This window comes from Ctenocephalides felis, unplaced genomic scaffold (assembly GCF_003426905.1).
Source record: "Ctenocephalides felis isolate EL2017-DRISC unplaced genomic scaffold, ASM342690v1 CF-g0.4_SCAFFOLD_00845, whole genome shotgun sequence".
Taxonomy (NCBI): Eukaryota; Metazoa; Arthropoda; class Insecta; order Siphonaptera; family Pulicidae; genus Ctenocephalides; species Ctenocephalides felis.
Window position 1 is genome coordinate 5,288,359 of NW_020536999.1, and position 16,865 is coordinate 5,305,223.

The 16,865-nt window shown below is 30.4% G+C and overlaps 1 protein-coding gene across 2 annotated transcripts in view; it reads right to left on the minus strand.

Moving 5' to 3' along the window:
• Nucleotides 1-5,277: 5,277 nt before the first annotated feature.
• LOC113373167 (protein phosphatase PTC7 homolog) overlaps nt 5,278-16,865 on the minus strand; it is a 21,051-nt gene continuing 9,463 nt past the window's right edge. The window contains exons 2-7 of one of the 2 annotated variants that reach the window (XM_026613484.1): nt 14,021-14,105; nt 13,799-13,893; nt 11,613-11,678; nt 11,368-11,531; nt 9,197-9,422; nt 5,289-6,244 (exon numbers count right to left, since the gene is read on the minus strand). In XM_026613484.1, the coding sequence (XP_026469269.1) occupies nt 6,195-6,244; nt 9,197-9,422; nt 11,368-11,531; nt 11,613-11,678; nt 13,799-13,893; nt 14,021-14,105 (686 nt within the window). In that variant the 3' untranslated portion in view covers nt 5,289-6,194. Of the gene's footprint in view, nt 6,245-9,196; nt 9,423-11,367; nt 11,532-11,612; nt 11,679-13,798; nt 13,894-14,020; nt 14,106-16,865 lie in introns of both variants that reach the window. The other variant, XM_026613492.1, reaches the window with a different exon arrangement.

The window sequence follows — 16,865 nt, forward strand, 5'->3', positions numbered from 1 at the left end:
AGCATTATAATGTGAGATAACTATTGCAATTTTGCGCTGTCAATTAATTCAAATTTTAATTAATTTTTTATAATAGACCACTGATGTTCCACAGCCCTACAATATTTTAGTATGTTCATTAAGATCAGGAATTGTGTTCCTGGCGTAAAACATATAACGTAAAATAGAAGAAGGACTCTATACTGACGAACAAACTGAAATAAAAAAGTAAATAGAAGAGAGACTCTACTGATGAGCAAAATAATATAAATAATTGAAAAGGGACTCTACCGACGAGCAAAATAATATGAATGATTAAAAGGGATTCTACTGACGAGCAAAATACGAAATATATAATTGAAAAAGGACTCTACTGACAAGCAAACTAAAATGAAAGAATAAATACAAAAAAGGTCATTGACAAGAAATTTGAAATACAAAGCATTAAATAGAAAAGGGGCTGTACTGACAACCAAACTAAAATATAGACTAGTGGTGCATGGCATCGTGCCTTAAAGCAAATTGCTCGAACTTCCCGTACCAAAAATTAAAATGTTTAAAAAATATTCAATTTTCTTTTAGAACTCTGAAAAATATGGATTCTTGAAATTTTTAAAATTTTTGGAAACAATAGACTTTTTTGAAAAGGTTAGTTAAGTTTTTTTATAATTTGAAATATTTTGGAAATTTTGAGCTGTTTTTAAAAGCAAATTGCGATACGTTAGCTGCGTAGAACGAAATATGGAAGCGCGTGGGCGCCGCGTCCATGCCAAAAAGCATTTTTTTTTTAACTTATTTTTATTGAGAGTCCATAACCGCTGGACCTGCCTTCCCAAAAATATAATATTTTTTGAATTATTTAAATCGGACGCTCCGTTCTCTTAAAAACTGAGATACTATTTTTGGCCCTTTTTGCCTCGTATCTTCGAAATGGGTAGACCTGCCTTTTCCAAAAACCAAGAAGCACCTCTCTTTATCAATATGAATTGAATGTTTTTTGAATTATTCAAATCGGTTGATCGATGTTCCCGAAATCGTCGACAAAATTTGTATCCCCACTCACGAACACACACATACATCAATTTTTTCTAAGGTATGAGAAAATGTTCAGAAACCTCTGAAACGTAAAGATATATAACCATTTTCATTTTCGATTTTTTGCGATTACTATAACTTGCGATTACTATAAAAATAGAAAAGGGACTCCACTGACGAGTAAAGTAAATTAGAAAAGGGACTCTACTGACGAGTAAATTAGAAAAGGGACTCTACTGACAACCAAATTAATTATAAAAAAATATAACTGACCTCTACTGACCGAACTAAAATGAAAGAATAATAGAAAAGGGACTCTACTGAGGAGCAAACTGAAATACGGAGACAATAAATAGAAAAGGGACTCTACTGATGGCCAAACTAAATTAAAAAACGTAAAATCCGAAAAGTTTACTGCTGATGGGCAATCTGAATATCAAATAAGAAATAAAATAGATTAAAACAGTAATCTAAAAAAGATCAAAAAAGAACTCTACTGACGAGCAAAATAAAAGATAATTAATTGGATAATAAAAATAATCACATTTGAAAAGTTAACAATGAACACTGATGTACAAACAATTAATATCAGATTTTCCAATCGAAAAAAAAGCTAAAAACCTCACAAACAAATTACAATTCTCAACAATTTAATTCAGAGTAATGAATATTGAATCATAAGTAAACACATTGGTTGTAGTCTATCGGCGACACACGTACACACAGGTCGTCAAAGGATTAAAATAATATTCATTACCAAACACATCATGTAGCAGCTATTTCATTTATTAATAAAACTTGTAACTCAACACTACTCAACGAATGTGGTGTGGTGTAAAATATATTAATGTCGAGAAATTTTTTTCTCATCCTCGTATTCAACAAAAAAGTACATATCATAATAATTATCATCACTATTATATTATTATCACACTCTAAACGTCGTTGAATGAACACTGACTAGCTCTTAAAAAGCTTACTAGTTAGCATCTAAGTGAAAAAAAAAACAGGAGAAGTAGATCATCGAGGAAGAATTATCGAGGTAAATAAAATACAGCGGTACCTCGTCTTACAAGCGATTCGTCATACGAGCAAAAATCGAGAACGTGCCGCTGAGAGGCTTTCGATTTTTGTGATAACAGAATTCTAGATAAATGATACAGTTATCATAAGATTCTTTCTTGCTCTGCTACGAAAAATGCGCCTGATCGCACAGCAAACAGGCTGTGCTAGAGACATTTTAACTAACAAAATTGCCCACTAAATGGCATTTCAATGCATTTATATGGACAAAATTGCTTCGATTCGACATGCGAGCGTGATCAAACTCGCAAGACGGGGTACCACTGTATATATATAAATAATAATGACAGGACTCACCACCAGCCTAGTAGTCCTACAATTATATCCTCTTCCAATTCTTCCATCGATCATCCACATCTTCCTGGTTTCTGGGTAAACCATATTCCAAACCAAAAACAAAATTTGGGAAAATTTTCCTTGCGTACTTCTACAATATTAGCCAATAGTGTTTTATAAAATTGTTACCGATTGCATAACATATTTCTAATCAGTCATTTACCATAAGAATGGATATGGTTTACTACTAATTTAATTTAATGAACCTTTTTGCTTTTTTTATCGTCGTCTTAAAATTAGGATTTATAGACTATCGGATGTAATTTTTATCCGTTGTACATAAGAATTAAGTATTGACCTGTATTAGGACACGTAGTATAAATAGTTTTATTTTTTTTATTTAACTTTGATTTAAAATTACTACTGTAGATCTATTTTTTTGAGTTGTCTAATAATTTTCTAGACTGTTCTGATGGTTTGGTATACTGTCCTCGTGGTTTTGGAGACTGTGCTAGCGGTTTTGAAAAGGCCTGTTTGGTTTTGGAAACTGTTCTGATGGTTTTGGAGATAGTCTGGTGTTTTTAGAGACAGTCAGGTGGTTTTGGAATAGTGGGCTGTCTGAAAAAATTTGTAGACTGTCTGGAAAACTTGTGGACAGTCTGAAAACAAATGTGACCAGTCTAAAAAAATTGTGAAGTCTGATAAAAAAATGTACACTGTTCAAAAAATATTGTAGTCTGTTCAAAAATATTGTAGTCTGTTCAAAATATTGTAGTCTGTTCAAAAAATGTTGTCTGTCCAAAAAAATATTGTGGACTGTCGAGAAAAAATTTTCGGTTGTCTGGAAATATTCTGGACTGTCTGGAAAAAATTGTACGGTGTCTGGAAATATTCTGGACTGTCTGGAAAAAATTGTAGTGTCTGGAAAAAATTGTACGGTGTCTGGAAAAAATTGTACGGTGTCTGGAAAAAATTGTACGGTGTCTGGAAAAAATTGTACGGTGTCTGGAAAAAATTGTACGGTGTCTGGAAATATTCTGGACTGTCTGGAAAAAATTGTAGTGTCTGGAAAAAATTGTACGGTGTCTGGAAAAAATTGTACGGTGTCTGGAAAAAATTGTACGGTGTCTGGAAATATTCTGGACTGTCTGGAAAAAATTGTAGTGTCTGGAAAAAATTGTACGGTGTCTGGAAAAAATTGTACGGTGTCTGGAAAAAATTGTACGGTGTCTGGAAATATTCTGGACTGTCTGGAAAAAATTGTAGTGTCTGGAAAAAATTGTACGGTGTCTGGAAATATTCTGGACTGTCTGGAAAAAATTGTAGTGTCTGGAAAAAATTGTACGGTGTCTGGAAAAAATTGTACGGTGTCTGGAAAAAATTGTACGGTGTCTGGAAAAAATTGTACGGTGTCTGGAAATATTCTGGACTGTCTGGAAAAAATTGTACGGTGTCTGGAAATATTCTGGACTGTCTGGAAAAAATTGTACGGTGTCTGGAAAAAATTGTACGGTGTCTGGAAAAAATTGTACGGTGTCTGGAAAAAATTGTACGGTGTCTGGAAATATTCTGGACTGTCTGGAAAAAATTGTAGTGTCTGGAAAAAATTGTACGGTGTCTGGAAATATTCTGGACTGTCTGGAAAAAATTGTAGTGTCTGGAAAAAATTGTACGGTGTCTGGAAAAAATTGTACGGTGTCTGGAAAAAAAAATGTGGACCGTCTGGAAAAAAATGTGGACCGTCTGGAAAAAAATGTGGACCGTCTGACAAAAAAAATTGTGGGCTGTCTGGAAAAAAATTGTGGACAGTCTGAAATAAGAAATTGTGGACAGTCCGACAAAAAAAATTGTAGGCTGCCTGGAAATATTGTGGGCTGCCTAGAAAAAAAATGTGGGCTGCCTAGAAAAAAAATGTGGGCTGCCTAGAAAAAAAAATGTGGGCTGTCTAAAAAAAAAATTATGGGCAGTCCGACAAAAAAAATATGGACTATCGGAAAAAATGTGGACTGTCTGAAAAAAAATGTGGGCTGCCTGAAAAAATTTGTGGGGTGTCTAGAAAAAACTGTGGACAATCTGAAAAACAACTGGGCTGTCTAAAAAAAACTGTGACAGTATGAAAAATATTGTGGGCTGTCTAGAAAAAAATTGTGGGCGGCCTATAAAATATTGTGGACAGCCTGAAAAAAAATTGTGGACTGTCTGAAAGAAACTGTGTACTAACTGAAAAAACTGTGGACTGTCTCAAAATTTTGTGGACTGTCTGAAAATTTTGTAGAATGTCTGTAAAAATTGTGGACAGCCTGGAAAAATTGTGTACCGTCTGTTAAAAAAAATATGGACGACCCAAAAGAAATTGTGAACTGTCTGAGAAAAAAAACTGTAAACAGTCTGAAAATTTTGTGGGCTGTCTGGAAAAAAATTGTGGACAGTCTGAAAAAAAAACTGTGGGCTGTCTGGAAATATTCTGAACTGTCTGCAAACACTGTTAAAAGTCCAAAAATCTTGTCAGGACTTAAGTATTAGTCCAGAATTTTGTCTTTAAAATATTAGAACATAGTACAAAAGTTTTATATTATATTTTAAGCCTTAGTTTTTATTTTAAGCCTTATTTTTGTGATATTTAAAAAAAACATTTAAAATGTTACAAGAGATTCAATTAAAAAATGCAATATACACTATTAATAGTACTGTGTCCTAATACAAGTCATAAACTAAAATATAAAATAACAAATTTGTATTATTTTTAGAGTTGTCTAAAACCTTATGCATAGTACAACTCATTTTACGATTTTTGTATACATGGCAATGAAAGTAAAACATATAAATAGTATATATTAATGATGCACCGAACTAGAAAAACTGATTGATATTTTAATAGCATTTATACGTAAGAATCTCCTAATTAAATGTATTCATCTAAACAAAAATAATAAATATGATCAACATAGTTTGTGCATACGCGTCAGCAATTTAATTTAAAAAAAAATTATGTTTAAAAAAAAGATTCTTGTAATCAACGGTATTAGAGGACAATTCTGCCTCATAAAATAGCAACGCTATCTTATTGCTTGGTAGTAAAACTGTGAAAATGTCTATCTATTTGCCGTGCGATCAGGCGTATTTTACATATAAACAAAGCAAGGAAGAATGTTATTATAACAGAATCTTCCTTGATGCATGCTTCCTTGCTTGTTTATAAGTAAAATACGTCTTATCGCACGACAAATAGACATTTTCACATTACAGAATCGCTCGATTAATATTTTACAAACGAATTTGCGCTCAGCTCTCCGTCTAACAAACCAGAAGTGGGATAAATCGGTACATCAGTAGTATATACTATTAATAGTACTTTGTTGCAATTAAGCAAATTAATAACAGATCTGTATATTTATTATTTTCTGTTATACAGCGAGCTGGCTTATACACTTACATGTAACCCTTTCTACTAAGGCCTTTTTTACGTTTTTTTTGTTCCGATGAATATACATACATTAATGTGGCCATGAGTTTGTTCTCTAATATCAATTAAAATACAAGCTACTTATAAATAAACAAAATAAAACTAAAACAATAAACGTACACAATATATATATTATTTGTTAAAATTAAATTTCCTATTTAGAACTCATAGAGCCAGCTAGCTAAAAAGAATTATATACAAGATTTAATTAAAGCTAAACAACAAACCTGAATGATAGATAAAAAAATGATCGGATCGAATCGAATGAGTAGTGAACTTCATTAAAAAATGATTTTTTTAGACACTGCCTATATCGTTCGAAGGGATGAATAGATGGATGACGGCTCGAGGGTGAATTTCATAGAACGACTGTTGCTAGGAGCACTGTTATGTCGTCTGGCTTCCCACCTGGAAAAAAATTATATATATATATATATATATATGCCACAATATTTGCGAGCTTTCCCGATTTTTATTAAATTTTATAAGCGTATTCAGTAGGTCTAAAAATCGGCTTCTACCTATTTTTCATACATCTAAGTGATAAGGGATAAATTTTTTGTTCAAATGATCTGGACGATTTTTTTTTTGTTATTATTTTTTTATAATGTGGCTTTCCAAAGTACATACAACCCTAACTTTTTACATTTTTATCACCAACCCCTATATTTTTATAGTCATTTTAGCAATTCAATCATTTTTTAGCCGGCGTTCAGTCATTGAATATTTTCGACATAATTTTAGTTTAGATTCTGAAATCTCACATTAAATTACAATTTATTTTTATTAAGGGTTGTCCAACCCTAATACTTAAGTATTAAAGTATTAAAAAAAAAATTTTTAATTTTGGTGTCAACTTTATTTTATTTTTTTTAATGCGGTATTGACAAAATATCATACAATTCTTTTTACTTCAAAATACTATTTATTTTTATCAAAAGGTGTCACCCTTAACATTTTTCTACATATTGAAGTCATTTTTTTTTAGTTTTAATTTGACCTTCATTTCACATAATTTAGTGAAGATTTTTTTGATTATATAAAAATGGTTAAATGTTATTTTATAATTTTTATTAAGGGTAGTCCAACCCTAACATTTTTTTTACCATTGGGCCAATTTTCTTCAATTTAATTTTTTTATGCGGAATTGAAAAAAACATATTTTTCTTTTTACTACAAGATACTATTAAATTTATTAAGGGTTGTTCAACCCTAATAATCTTTTTAAATTTTGGAACCGATTTTCTTCATTTTCATTTTCCGTAATTTTAAATTGAAAACTAAATAGTACACTTTTTATTTCAAAAGACAATTTATTTTTATCAAGGGTTGTTTACCTCTATATTTTTAAATTTTGGAATCAATTTTTTTTTTTAAGTTTGAATTTGATCTTTTTTGACATATTTTTAATTAAGATTTTTTTTGAGTATATAAAATTTTGTTAAATGTTACTTTAAAAAAACAATTTATTTTCAATAAGGGTTGTCCAACCCCACCACATTTTTTCAATTATGAGGTCATTTTTTTTCTTGTAATGTTTTAATGCGGAATTTAAAAATATATACCCCTTTTGCTTGAAAATGTTATTTATTTTTGAAGAGGATGAACAACCCCCAATATTTTATTTTTTAATTTCTAGACTAATTTTCTTTATTTTATTTTCCATAATTTAAAATTGAAAACTATATAGTTCAATTTTTACTTCGAAAGACAATTTATTTTTATCAAGGTTTGTCCACCCCTATTTTTTCATTTTGGAATATAATGCGAAATTAAAATGAACATGCAACTCTAAATTTTCACCCTCTTTCCACAAATCTCTATTTCATAATAGCTTTTAGTAAAACTTTTAAAAACTCAGCAGAAAAAAATAAAGTTTTGTTTAAGAATATTGTTTTTTTTTTAACATTTTTGAAAATTTTGAAGACATTTATCAAAAATATAGTATTTTGAGGTAAAAACAGTTGTAGATATTTTGTAAATTCCGCATTGAAATAAAATTAAAATAAAAAAAGTTGACCCCAAAATTAAAAAAAGTATTAGGATTAGACAACCCTTAATAGTAATAAATTGTATTTTAAAGACAAATTTAAGCTTTTTCTTCAAGTTCAAAAATCTGAAATAAAATTATGCCAAAAATATTCATCGGGATAAAAAATGATTGATTTGCTAAAACGGCTATAAAAAAATAGGGGTTGGTGAGAAAAAAGTAAAAATTTTGGGTTGTATGTATTTTTAATGCCACATTATAAAAGAATAAAAACAAAAAAATCCGTCCAAAAATCACAAAAAAAATTAAGGGTGAACTACCCATATCACTTAGGGGTATGAAAAGTAGATAGTAGCCGATTCACAAACCTACTGAATTCGTATATAAAATTTGGTAAAAATCGGTAAAGCTGTTTCGGAAGAGTATGGGTTCGAACTTTATATATATATATATATATAAAATATATATATATATATATAATATATATATATAATATATATATAATATATATATATATATAATATATATATAATATATATTATATATATATATATATATATATATATATATAAAAATAAGTCGGGTTTTCCTTCCTGACGAAATAACTCCAGAACGCACGAACCGATTTCGACAATTTTGTATTCGTTGGAAAGGTCTCGGGCTCCGCAAGGTTTATAGCTAAGAAAATTAGTGGTGCATGGCATCGTGCCCTAATGCAAATTGCTGGAACTTCACGCACCGTAATTAAAAATTCGAGTAAGGACTATAGTGAGAATTATCAGAATTATGCTTGGTTAAGTCAACGGGCAATTCTTGCCGCAAAGAATAATGATGTACACGCTTTGAATTTCACCATTCAATAAAAAATTGCTGGCGATTTGGTGACATACCAATGATTCCGACTGGTCTTCCGTTTGACTTCAAACGATTGCAATATCCAGTTCGCCTTGCGTTCGCAATAACAAGTCTCAAGGCCAATCGCGTAGTGTTTGCGGGATAAATTTCAAATAGATTATTTAGAAAATCATTGTTTTGGACAGTTATACGTTGCCTGTTCACGAGTTGGAAAACCATCCGCTTTGTGTGTGTTTAGGTCAGACCAAAAAACAAAAAATGTGGTTTCACTCTCATTTACTTAGAAAAGTTCAACTAAAAAACACCTCATTTTTGTAATCGAAATAAATTTATTACTGTTGTATAATAAAATTAAATTTTTCCTTTTCAAATTTAAAACAAACAAAAAATTTCTTCATCTTTCTCACGAAACCATCTGGTGGCGAAACGGAGTTCGTCGGATTTGCTAGTATTATATATATATATATATATATATATATATATATGTAAGTATTATTAATTATCATTTATCTTACCGACGATGTTGATGCCATTCTTCTTGGCATTTTTGGCAAATGGCGAATTATACGACCCGTCAAACGACAGATTCCTGGCCATCCACGCAATCGTGTTGGCAGTCCTCTGCAACGTGACCGAATCCTTCAGGCCCTGCACCTTCGACAGCTCCTGCAGCAGAACACTGTCGGGGACGTTGTCGAAGACACCATCGGTGGCCACCAGGATCACATCCCCGTCTTCCACCTGAGGGTAAAAGATAAACGATATCATAACTAGTGGCGTATTGCATCGTGCCTCAAGGCAAACTGCTGGAACTTCCCGTACCGGGATGAAATATTCCCGAGAAATTTTAAACGTTTTCAAATATATTATTACAAATACTCTGTAACTTTCATTATTTTTGCTATCTCGTTTGCTATATCTGAGTGAGCAAATCAAATGTAAATCATAAATCATAAATCAATTTATCTCCCATCGTCATTTCATTTCGAATTCAATTTCAAAAAAAAAATAGTTGCCTAATTTACACAAAATTGAAAAATTGCTCCCGTATAGTCACAGTCTAAACGCATTTGCAAATAATTCTGTACGACATTTTCACTTATACTGTGCTCAGCTTGGCGGCATTTTCACATTTTTCAATAGTTTTCACAAAATTGTGAAAAAGTGCTCCAATACAGTAACATTCTAAACGCACTTGGGTAAACATTTGTACCAGAGTGACGCTTAGACTGTGCTTAGCCTGGGTAATTTTTTGATTTGAATTTTTAATCCAAAATTACAAAAATATTTTATGGAAAATAAAAAAAGATGTAATAATTTTTTATCCTCAAAAGCAATTGTTTTGTCAATATAATATATATATATATATATATATATATATATATATATATATATGTATGTATATAATATAATATACAAGCCCAAAATAGACATTTTTATAAGAAGGACTCTACTGACGAGCAAAATACAAAATGAATACTTGAAAAGGGACTCTACTGACGAGCAAACTAAAATGAAAAACTTTTTTAGAAAATTTAAATGTAATAGAAAATTTTCTCTAATAGAGTAGAAAAGAGACGCTACTGATGAGCAAATTTAAAAAGAGGACAATTTTATAAAAAAGGACTCTACTGACGAGCAAACTGAAATTAAAAACACTTCATAGAAAAAGGACTCTACTGACGAGCAAACTATAAAAGAAGACAATTTATTAGAAAAAGGACTCTACTGACGAGCAAACTGAAAAGAAGACAATTTCATAGAAAAGGACTCTACTGATGAGCAAACTGAAAAAGAAGGCAATTGTAATGGAAAAGGACTCTACTGACGAGCAAACTAAAAATCCCATTTTATGAAAAAGGGACTCTACTGACGAGCAAACTGAAATTAAAAACACTTCATAGAAAAGGGACGCTACGGATGAGCAAAGTAAAATGTCCATTTTTTAGAACAAAAACTCTACTGGCAAGCAGTAAATAATAATAAATAAATAATTGTATAGTTTTTTAGATCATTCAAATCGGACGCTTAGTTCACTCAAAAACTGCCATTTTATGCACATTTAGCTCTGTATCTTCGAAATGGCGGGACCTGTCTTTGCCTAAAACTAATCATCATTACAAATTGAATGTAATTGTTTTTTTTAGATCATGCAAATCCGATACTCCAAGAACTCGATTTGTATTTTCTGCACTCTTTGCTCCGTATCTCCGTAACGGCTTGAACTGCCTTTGCCAAAAATTAATCAGCACATCTCCCTATCAATAGGGATCGAATGGTAAATGAATCATTTAGATCGGTGATCCGTGCGCCCGAAAACATGGACGAAAAAATGCGGACATACAAAACACACTCGCACACACACACACATCGAATTAGTTTCTGAGGTTCACACCTTTCATTCTCCGGATTTTAGTTTGGATTTTGATATATGGTTGATTTGATACTTCTCCTAAACGGTTATTCGGATTTTGATAAATCTTTCTGAACACACACACACACACATCCATTTATTTTCTGAGGTATACCCTTTAAAAATGTTCAGAAACCTTCAAAACGTCTTGAGAAATGCAAAAATTTTCATTTTCGATTTTCGGCCCATTACTATAACTACCCGTACGGGAAGTTAATTAAATGTTCCGTTAATGGTTGATTGGATTAGAATCAATTTATTATTATTGTTTACCTGAAATGTGCTGGTGTCTGCAGACTCTGGACGATCGCTGACAACATTGTGTCTGTGTCCAGGAGGCGGCAGGGATAGTTGGAAAGGTGTATTGAAGTAGTGCTGTTGTTCCGAAGACCTGTGCACGACTACACCTGCTCTCACAACCATGTAACCGCTATCACCTAGAAAAAATAATAGATAATATATAATATTAGGCTGAAGGATGATGATGAGAATTAGAAGAAGCTGGTTTAGGTACGTACCAATATTAGCAGTGTATACAGTGCTGGTTTCTCGATTCAAAACCACGACACAAGCAGTACTGCTTCCTGCAAAGAAATAGACATTAAATAAATATTTTTATAACTAGCTGTAAGTGGAATTCTGTCTTAAGGTAATTAAGGCATCGTGCCTTAAGGCAAATTGCTAGAACTTCCCGTACAAATTTTTTTTTTTTAACGATTAAAATAAGATTTTTGAGAAACTATAAATTACTTTTTTTTGAAGATCTAAACTTTTTTTTCAAAGCAATCGTACTGCTTTAACTGCATAAAGAAGAAATATCAAAGCGCGTAAGCGCCGCGTCGCCGTCTAACGCGTAAACATTGGTACGGAGCCCATAGGAATGTAAACCAAAATTATATTTATTGTTAAAATCTCTATAAAATATCTGATAATTTGATGTGCATAAGTCTAATGATCATTTTTGACCGCCAAATGGCATTTTTTTTACTTTTTTCATTAGATCTCCGAAACCACTAGACCTGCCTTCATAAAAATTCGATCAATTCTTCATCTTGTCAATACAAGTGAAATGTTTTTTGAATTATTCAATCGGACGCTCCGTTCTCTTAAAAACTGAGTTACCGTTTTCGGCACTTTTTGCCCCGTATCTCCGGAACGGCTAGACCTGCCTTCGCCAAAAACTAATCAGCACGTCTCCTTATCAATACGAATCGAATGTTTTTTGAATTATTCAAATCGGTTGATCCGTGTTCCCGAAATCGTCGACGAAAATTTGTATCCGCACATACATACACACACGTACATACATACACACACACACACGTACACACACACACACATACATCCATTTTTTCTAAGGTATGCCAAAATGTTCAGAAACCTTTGAAACGTAAAGATGTATAAAAATTTTCATTTTCGATTATTTTGCGATTACTATAACTTGCCCTACGGGAAGTTAAAAATAGTATTTAAAGCATATTTCATATTAACTTTTTTCTTCTTGTCAAATACTTGGTGTATGATTTATTTCTTGGGTTAATACAACTACACTTTCAAATTTTACATATTTTTAGAAAGATTTGGCCTTCTTTTAACCATAACTAATGAGTGTACATTTAAAAAATAAAAATTCTAACCTATAAATATTTATTTTAAGCAGAAACAACTATCAATGTTACTAACTAAATAAAATAACCTATAAATAATTGACCAATTTTAACGTAAATCTGAATAAAAATAATAAATTTACTAATAATATAAATCTGAATCATAATACACCTAAGTCTGTTTTTACACGGTAGATTGGTTCCAGAAGAAGCCGTGTAAAAAAAGCGTATAAAAAAAGAAATTGATCTTATACAAAAATGGGTGAGTTGTTCCTAATCTCTAAAACCTATTAAAATTAGTGAAAAACAAGAATTTTTAAGAACAAGAATTCATGTTTATTTTATTAAATCAAATATATAATGCTTATTTTCACAAGCATAGTAATTAATGATAAAAAAGATATGCACTCTAATCTTAAAAGTAATATAAATTAAATGTATGGCAAGTTCAGGAACTAAAAAACTATGTTGAGAACGAAAAGAATAGGTTATTCAATTTTAAGGTAAAAAATAAAATTCACTTAAATCTTTAAGCTAGTGTTCGCAAACTATCGATACTATCGATGGTTTCAGACTTTTTTCTTTCATAAATACTTTTTTGTGATATGAACATACTTCGCAAAAATTAAATTTGACAAAAAAATTTAAGTACAGAAAATTTCAAATCATGCTAAATGGAATAAAATCGTGTAAAAAAATTAAAAATATTCAATTTTTCAGTTAAAAACAGACTTAGGTGTATATATATAATAATAATAAATCTAAATAATTCGTCCTACTTTTTTTTGACTCCTAACTCTTTAAAAAAAAATTTGTTTGAATAATTGATTTAGGCTAATTATTAATAACTTTAGACGCTTTTTCTAAAAAGTATGTAAGTTCATCGATGTAAATAAAATATATTAAAAATAAAACATATGTTAACTAAAAATTTAAAAATTAGAAATAAATTTATAAAAAAAAATATAATTTAGATAATGTTATAATAACTACATTTTATTATAATATATAATATATATATATATATATATATATATATATAAATATATAAATATATAAATATATAAATATATATATGTATATAATCACATACTAACCTAAAATAGGTTTCTTATGTTCTAACAATTCCCAGTAGCTTCTCGCTAAGAGATTTCCTGGGTTATTTGGCTTAAACTTTCCGACTTGCACAAGTCTAAAAAAAAAGAATTACACACAAATATAATTTATATCTAATTATATATATATATATATATATATCTAATATATATATATATATATATATATATATATATATATATACATATATATCAAATATTTACCTTTCACATGTTTTCATTAAAAACGAACTAAATTCTCCAGGATCTATCCCGTAGGCTCTCCAGCCACCTACACCGTCAGCTACACCTGAAAAAATAAGAATAAAATTTTATTTTAATTATAATTATCACAACAATTAATTAATTACGTTATTAGTAGTTAACTAGTTATACAATAGAGTGTATTTTAACTCTTATTAAAAAAAGTCCTTGTGCGAATGTCCAAGAGGTTAGGTTGATACATTAAATAGTAAATAATCACTTATTTAAACGTATGACGAATATACTCGTCATGGCACAAAATTCTGCTACTATTCCATGGCGTGTGTACTCGTCATAAACTATTAACTAGTGAGACAGTACAAATTTGGATATTTAAACTCTTATTAAGAAATCCTTGTGCAAATGTCCTAGAGGTTAGGCTAATTCGATAATAGCAAATACAGTCACTAATTTTAATGTATGACGAATATATTCGTTAGAACAATATGTTGTACCTTCTCTATGACATGTATATTCGTCCATAGTAGTTAATTAGTTAAACAACACAAATTTGTGTATTTTAACTCTTATTAAAGAAGTCCTGGTGAGAGTGTCCAAGAGGTTAGGTTAATTTTGCAAAAGCTCATTTAAATGGCTGGACAAATATACTCGTCAATGAACAAAATCTTCAATTACAACATGACGTATATACACGTCACGAACAATTAACTAATCAATAAATATACATTTGTGCTTTAATACTCAAATTTCAATTTTTATAAAGATTTGTCCTAGAGGTTAGGTTAAATTGCAATTTAAATAGCCTACGGTCACCTTACAATGACGTATATACTCGTCAATGGCAGTGAAATGAATGAATCAATGCAAATATGAGTATTTAACAAATTCTCGTGCAATTGTTCTATTTCGTTAATAGCAAATAGTCACTCATTTATGTGTATGACAAATATATTCGTCAATACAAGACATTGTGCATCTTCTACATGACGCGTATACACGTCATACAAATTTAACTAGTTAAACAATACAAATTTATGTATTTTAACTCTTATTAAGAAGACCTCGTGCAACTGTCCTAGAGGTTAGTTTAATGGTCACTGAATTTAACCTACGACGGATATACGCGTCAATACACATCATTTTCTAACTTCTTCATGACGTGTATACACGTCCATGACAGTTAACTAGTTAAAGAATACATATTTGTGTTTTAATACTCAAATATCAAATCCTATAAAGAATGTCCTAGAGGTTAGGTTAAAGCGGTAATAGCAAATGGTTATTGATATATACGTATGACAAATATATAAGTCAGGACACTAAATTATTCGCCCCTTTCATGACGAGAATACACGTCATTTGATCAATACAAATTTGTATATTTTAACTCTTTTTAAGAAGTCCTTGTGCAGATGTCCAAGAGGTTAGGTTCAGTCGTTAAAAGCAAATAATGACTGATTTAAATGTATGACGAATATACTAGTCATGACATAAAACTCAGCACCTCCTTTATGACGTGTATACACGTCATAAAGTTTTAATTGTTGAGCAATACAAATTTGTGTATTTTAACTATTTTTAAGAAGCTCTCGAGGGAATGTCCAAGAGGTTAGGTTAATACGTTAACAGCAAATAGACACTAATTTAAACCTATGACGAATGTACTCGTCAATATACAAAATTCTGCCTCTTCTCCATGACGTGTATTCTCGTCATACACAACTAACTGGTTAATCAATACAAATTTATGTATTTTAATTCTAATTTAGAAGTCTTTGTGCAAATGTCCTAGAGGTTAGGTTAATACGTTAATCGAAAATAGTAACCGATTTATTTGTATGACGAATATACTCGTCAAAACACATAATTTTGCAACTTCTTTATGACGTGTGTAATAATTAATCATTGTTTTGTGGTTAATAAATACAAATTTTGGCATTTTGACTCTTGTTAAGAAAGTACTCGTGTGAATGTCCTAGAGGTTAGGTTAATCGTTATTAACAAATAATGACCTATTTATAAGAACGACAAATATATAAGTCAATACAATTAATTCCGCACATCCTCCATGACGTGTATACACGTCAATTACAGTTAACATGTTAATCAATACAAATCTGTATATTTTATAACTTTAATAAGAAGTCCTTGTGCGAATGTCCTAGAGGTTAGGTCAATATTGCAATTAAAATCTCCAATGATTACTCGACAAATACAATCATCAACAGACAACATTTTGCTACTTGTTCATGACGTACTCATACTCAATTAACTAGTTAATACAAATTTATGTATTTTATAACTTTTAATAAAAAAATTCTTGTGCAAATATCCTAAAGGTTAGGTCAATATTGCAATTTAAATATCCAATGATTACTCGTCATGACAAACACACCCATCAACACACAACATTTTGCTACTTGTCCATGATGTATATACACGTCGTACTCTTTTTAATTTAAATTTTTATTAAAAAATTTTTGTGCGAATGTCCTAAAGGTTAGGTTAAAATTACAATTTAAATAACAAATGTCACTTATGAGATATGAGAAATATACTCATAAGTACATAAAAATCTGCACCTTGTCCATGACATATAGACACATCATACACAATTAACTAGAGAAACAGTACAAATTTGGTTATTTAAACTCTTATTAAAGAAGTCCTCGTGAGAATGTCCTAGAGGTTAGGTCAATATGCCATTTAAATATCCAATGATTAGTCATCAAGATAAATACAATCATCAATACACAAAATTCTGCTACTTCTCCATGACGTATATACACGTCCATAACAGTTAACTAGATACAAAATAAAATTTGTGTATTGTAACTTTTAATAA